General features: G+C 40.7%; 1 protein-coding gene across 1 annotated transcript; it reads left to right on the forward strand.

Annotated features, from left to right (window-relative positions):
- The first annotated feature begins 2771 nt into the window (after positions 1-2771).
- Positions 2772-4565, forward strand: LOC131218112 (uncharacterized protein At4g06744-like). The gene has a single exon (XM_058212794.1). The coding sequence runs from the start codon at positions 2772-2774 to the stop codon at positions 4317-4319; it is 1548 nt and encodes a 515-aa protein (XP_058068777.1). The 3' UTR covers positions 4320-4565.
- The last annotated feature ends 2146 nt before the right edge of the window (positions 4566-6711 follow it).

Raw genomic sequence — 6711 nt, forward strand, 5'->3', positions numbered from 1 at the left:
ATTTATCATGTACGATGATTGGGGTTCGGATTAGCTAAATTCATAGTATGGCATACTCGCAATTAGTGGAAACGGTAACTCAGCTCTAATCACCTTAGTTAAGGACAATAATTCAACTAAACTCGAAGCTATCCGAATTAGTAAAATATGCTTAAAAAATAGAAAATATTAATTTAATTAAATATAATGATTTCTATTATGATTAAAATCAATTCTTAAAAAGACATCGAATATAAAAACTCTAAGATGAGAAAGATATGTGCTGTTCATCGGCAATGGGGAGTTACAGAAATTTTCATTTTCAATATGTCTATTTCATATAACAATTTCAGTACTTTTAATTATTATATTATTTTTATTATTTTTCTAATAGTTCATCATCAATTCTACTTTATCTCTACCAAAATTCACTACATTTCGATTATAGAAAAATTCTAAAAATTCTGGGAGTACTAGCTGCCTGAAATTAATGATTTTGGTATAGTTTCTAAAACTCCATAAAATTAATATCCTTTTAGTTTTGTATTTATTTTTAATTTATTTTTTCATGAAAATATATTCATCAAGCTTCAATCTGGTTTTTGAATCATCTCAATAGAAGTTGTAGAAAAATAGATATGACTTTTTGAAGTCAATACATTGAAGCTATCAAAATCTAAAAATGCAGAAAATTGCTGAACAGAGTTACTCGATGCAACCGAGCCCTGCTGTCCATATTTGCTCAGTTGCTCAAGGTTTACTCGGTGTAAACGAGCAAGGCTGCCCTAGTTGCCCTAGTTTTTTGGGTACAACCGAGTTCCACTCAGTGCAACCGAACCTTACTATCCATGTTCTTCAAAATTCTTAAATTTCAATTAGTCGGGCGGTTTTGGTGGATCTTATGTCACTCCTTTTGGTCCTAAACACATGCGAATACACATATGAACATGCACTCATGGCGATAAATTAAAAGTACTGCCCAAGGACATCCAATTCCCAACCAGCAAAAATCAGGGCGTTATACTTTCTTGTTTGGAAGTTTGATTTCAAAGACGTCGTGAAATAATGTTGTCTTGCCTAAAATTCTAGGCGAAGGTTATCCTACGAATTATTTAGAATCAGAGTTTCAATTCTTTGTATAATTGAGATTATTTGTTGATTTATTCCGCATTATCTCGAAGTATTGGGTATTATCTTATTCACCACCCCCTTTTAGGACATCAATAGTTCATCTTTCATATTGACCATCCCCTACCGTGTAAAAATAGCTCTACGTAAACTATAAACATTCCAAAATTACTCCAAATATCTTGAGTATCTTTTCGTTCATTTCCTATTTCTTATGTCTTTCAACCTAAAATATAAAATACAATTACCAGGAAAAATACACAATGGATCATGTCAACCCACCAAGGGCCCTATAGTGGTGGCCATGATTTCTAATCTATTCAAGAAATGGTTGCAACTTTGTCCATCCAGAGTGGGTGGCATCAAAACAACAGGATGGATCATTAAACCATGGGCCCACTTGTTTTAATATGAAAATCGAAACAAGGTTATGGGAATCGGATGCGGTAGTCATCCCCCTAAAGCCGAGCTCGGTACTGGTCGGTGCTCTGTGGCCCCCACCATAATGTACGTGTTTCATCCACTTTGTCCATTCAATTTTCCAACTTATTTTAATGCACGAGCCCAAAAATGATGAAAATCTAAATCTCAGGTCATCCACACCACAGGAAAACAGTGATGATTGAACACTTACCGTTAAAAACTTCACCCAGGTCACGGAAGCAAAAGTTTTGGATTAAGTTCCCCTTCATCCAGGTCTGCGTGACCTTATCAAACGGTTGTTTAGAAAATAAACATTACAGTGGGCCATTGCATTCAATCATCATTGTTTTCCTCTGGTGTGGTCCATCTGAGATTTTGATCTGCTTATTTTTGGGCTCGGCGTGGATATAATACATGCAAAGTGGTGGGGCCCAAATAGCAGTGTCCAGCAGCTACATGGCTAATGGCAGTGTCGGTGGACAATCCGCGTCCATGTCATCGAAGCGACGTATTCTCATCTCCAGTTTCCAGTACTCACTGGCCGAGAAAAGTCAATGGGGTCCTGCTCTTCCGAGAGAAATGCAATTTGCGTACATGTAGAGTTCTTTAGAGACGGTGCCGTGCTCTTGTAATCCAAATAATTAGATCATTTATGAACCCCCATCTTGTATATGGATAGTTCAAAAATCTATTAGATTCAAAGATACTAAACTTCCGTATTCTCTAAATATCTATTTACATAGGAAATACAGCAACAGTCCAAGAAAATAGTCCAATAAAAAGTTTTGAATATTCCAATATAGTAACACTTTCGGGACATGACATATCTCAATGGGGTGCTTCAGATCAACGGTTTTGATCAAGTTCAACCGCGAACCCCATGGCACCATGTACATAATCCTACGTTTCGAGAAAATGACAACTAGCGTGACAAAAGAAAATTAGCTGGTCCCGAAGAATCGAATGACAAAGTAAGAAAAGGTGAAAACGTCTCTCACACAAAAACAAAGAGGACAAGGACCCGAATTAAGTATAGACATGATTCCCTGTTTGCTCGTGACGCCTTACCTTGTATTTATTCTTCCTCTAGTCTTCACTTGTATCGGCAGAAGAAAACCCTCTGTTTCCATCCATTCCTGTTTATGTAAGCATCCCCTCTCTTTTCCATCCCCAGATCTTCTTCTGCTTCTATTGTTCATTTTCCTATATAAATTTCTCTTGTCATTCATTCAGAACAAAAAATGGTAACCAAATTCCTACTACTGCACTTCTGTCTTCTACTTTCCAACTTAATCCAAACCTCCGGCAGAGAAACGCTGGAAGTCGGCATCGGAATCGGAATCGGCATTGGCGGCGGCGGCGGTGGTGGTAGTGGAAACAATGGCAGTGGGTGTCCTGTACCTGCGCCTCCCCCGCCGCCAGCTAAAGTCCCGTGCCCCCCACCGCCATCCCCACCGCCTCCACATCGAAATCCGCCTCCACCTCCATCCCCACCGCCTCCACATCGAAATCCGCCTCCACCTCCGTCCCCACCTCCTCCATCTCCGCCGCCACCTCCACCTCGAAATCCGCCCCCACCACCTCCCCCAGAGCCCGAAATCCTAAAACCATCTGATTTCTTGAACACAAGGATTTATAATTCTTACCTGGTTATCCAAAAGTTCAGGAAAACAATCACGGAAGACCGCATGGGCATAACCAACACGTGGAATGGCCCTGACCTCTGCCGTGACAAATCCAAGTACAAGGGCTTCTACTGCGACAATGCACCTGACACCCCGGCCAACAACAAGAACGCCCGCGCGGTAGCTGCCGTCGACTTCAATGGCTACCGGCTTGGAGCACCATCTGTCGCCGAGTTTATCGAAGGGCTCAAAGACCTCGCATTCTTCCACGCCAATTCCAATAAATTCAGGGGCACCATAACCCCCGGCATCGCCAATCTCCCGTTCTTCTACGAGTTGGATGTCAGCAACAACCTCTTGTCAGGAGAGTTCCCAATGCCAGTCCTGGGCATAAAAAACATCACGTTCTTCGACCTTCGATTCAACTCTTTTTCCGGACAGGTTCCGCCTCAGCTCTTCTTGAATTTCAAGCTGGTAGAAGTTATCTTCATCAATAATAACGGATTCAACCAGAATATCCCGGCTAACATTGGAAGATCTCCCGTGAAATATCTCACTCTTGCAAACAACCAATTCACGGGGAGCATCCCGCGCAGCATTCGCCTTGCTTCCAACACTCTCCTCGAAGTTCTCTTCCTAAACAACCAGTTATCCGGTTGCATCCCGTACGAGGTTGGCTTCTTGGAGAAGGCGACGGTGTTTGATGCGGGCTATAACAAGTTAACAGGTCCCATACCCTACTCATTGGGATGCCTAAAGAAGATTGAGCAGCTTAATTTCGCAGGCAACAAGCTCTACGGTCAGATACCGGAGGTGATCTGCAAGCTGGGGAGCCTGCAGAATCTGTCCCTCTCGGATAACTACTTCACATCGGTGGGGCCCATTTGCAGGAAGCTCATAAAGAAGGGAGTGCTTGATGACAGGAAGAACTGCATTTTGGGTCGTCCTAAGCAGAGGTCCCCAGACGAGTGCACTGCCTTCTTTTCCAAACCCTTGCTCTGCCCTTTCCCGTCTTCCTATGTTACCATCCCTTGTAAGCAAACCATCTCTTCCGTCGAGGATGTACCTCTTCCGCCGTCGTTTACAGATGCAACAAAGGCTACGATCTCACCGTCACCTTCCCCACCGCCTTCCTACGCGGCCCTCACAAAGCCTGAATGGTGACCACACAACCACCCCCAAATCTGTCCCCTTGTCTTTAGTTTATGCGGAAGTGCTGTGTTCTCTCTCTTAATAAGTTAATACTACATCGGGCCGTCCATAGCATAGCATCATTCTCAACGGTTTGGATGAAAAGTAGTATCAAAACCAGCTACTTGCAGGTCCAACGCTGCAAAAGGCCATCCCGGAGCCTGACGCGTCTCGGTCATCCTATTTCTCGATTAAAAGATTTGTTACGTAAAAGACGTATTACTTCTTTTTTTTTTTTTTCTTTTTTTTTCGCGCAATAATTGAAAATTTGCTTTCGTCACTGTAAGTAAAGTCATTTTCGTATGTTTTTGTATCCATGGTAGACTGAACCGTACAGGCACGCGAAGCTGTCGGTGGAAGGTGCTGTGTGATCTTTTATTTATTTAATGCAACTCTTTTGTCGTATTTTCTATTTTATCAAAATATAATACTTTTAGCGAAGTTTACGATTGTGTTTTCCTACTTGATGTAACGTCCCAGTCAGCCCATAAATCCAATTATATATATATATGGTGAGGAAAATAAGATTTAAATTTATTGGGACTTTTAACACGACACGATTGAGATACCCTGACATTTCTTTTGAAAAATTTAGAACATTATATGCTCGGTTAACATTATATGCCCAGTTACCTAATGCGTTTGATAGTATATTGTAAGTGTAAGTGCTGTAATGTCAAGCACACATAGATTGTCAAATTCCATAAGACAAAAGTATTTCGGGATCAGATCATAAGTATGAAATCACAACTAATTTACACAGCTTATGATCAACTTCAGATCGGCTTAGGATCAATTAAAGATGGACTTATGATTAAGTCAAGATTGACACAATGCAGGTGGTATAACCCTACAAAGACCTTAGGATTAGGTACTTTAAAAAAATTTCTATCTTAAGTTTCTATAAGTGTTTTTGTTATGGAATTTGGTCAGCCTAAATTCTAGTTCGCCCAGTCTAACTTCCTCGGCCAGTCTAACTTTAAGCCCGAGCAAAATAATAACTTTTGTTGAAAATTCGGCTAGTCAAAGCTTGAAATTCGGCTAGCCCGAGAAAGTTCGGGTGAAATTTCAGCAATGTAATCTTTTGAAATTTGTGGAAATTCGGCCAGCCGAATTGTAATGTTCGGCCAACCGAATTTGTCCTCGGGCCAGCTAAATTTTGGATAAATCTTATCTCGCGCAATCCGAGTGTCGTTGGAATGAATTTGGTGAACTCTAGCCAGTCAAAGTTAATCTTAGGCTAGCCGAAGATTTTTGTGTATAAATTGAAGCTTTCTCTCATTCCAAATTACAACAAAAATTACTATAATTCTTCTATAAGAAAGAGAGAGAAGCTCAAGTCCTTGACAGGCTATCTATTAGTATTTATAAATTTAATTTATAGCTTATTCAATTTCCTTATTTCTAGATCGTTTTAATCTTATTATAAGAAGGTAAACTATACTCTTCTTTGAGATAAAAAAAAATTGAATCAAGTAGCATCCGGGTTTTTTATTTATAAAATCTATAAAACCCTATACTCTTTTTATTTGATTGAACACTACGACATCTACATTTAAGAAAGAAGTCTTGCTACAAGCTTCTGCCACATCTTCAAATCTCCATTTGAAGATAAGTACATTTACTGTATTTCTTTTTTAAGTTTTTCTGAGATTGCCTGTGAAAATTTTAGTGAGGTTTTGTTAGGCCCGTATCCTAGTGACCATTCCGTTCATTAGGATCCCGGGGTTCTCCCGGTTGAATTCCGGCAACCCGGGACCTGTAGATAACATTTGCGCGCAATCTTAAATTGTATCTTATGATTTCCAGCTGACTCAACCCGAGACCTGTGTCATTGCAACCACGCTGTCGCCATGGTTCTAACGCCACGTCTCGTGCACCAATCCAAGCTTAGATTGAGAGATCCGGCCCACGCATTGTCTCGGCCGTTAATCACTTGTTTCGGGACCCAAGGTGTCCGGGTAGAGAAATATCTCTACAAGTAATCATGATGGTGACATCACCTTAGCATAATTCCTGTCACGCTCCAGACTCGGTAACTGAACTCATAAGGAACCCGATAGCCGGTTCTGGCCACAACAACCTCCGTAGTACCCCATCTCGGCTCCTCAGGTAGGTTTTGATCCTGGGATCCCATAAGGAGGATTTTCATAACCGTATAATCATTTCCAATATGAGCATACCCAAGATCACAACAAGTATATCTGAGAATAACAAAGACACACATCACAAAATCCACTATGAATTTGAACTTTTACAAGTACAAAGCATAAAAGGAATACATCTGATAGCAAAAAAAGTAGGAAGAAGATCTGCAACACTAGGGAGTCTTCAGCTCAACTCTAATCCAAACTTTGTAGCTACG

The sequence above is a fragment of the Magnolia sinica genome, chromosome 11 (genome assembly GCF_029962835.1).
Source record: "Magnolia sinica isolate HGM2019 chromosome 11, MsV1, whole genome shotgun sequence".
NCBI classification, from domain to species: Eukaryota; Viridiplantae; Streptophyta; class Magnoliopsida; order Magnoliales; family Magnoliaceae; genus Magnolia; species Magnolia sinica.

Excerpts from the sequence above, each read along its gene's own strand:
- LOC131218112 (XM_058212794.1), top strand. The coding sequence starts at position 2,772 with ATGGTAACCAAATTCCTACTACTGCACTTCTGTCTTCTACTTTCCAAC.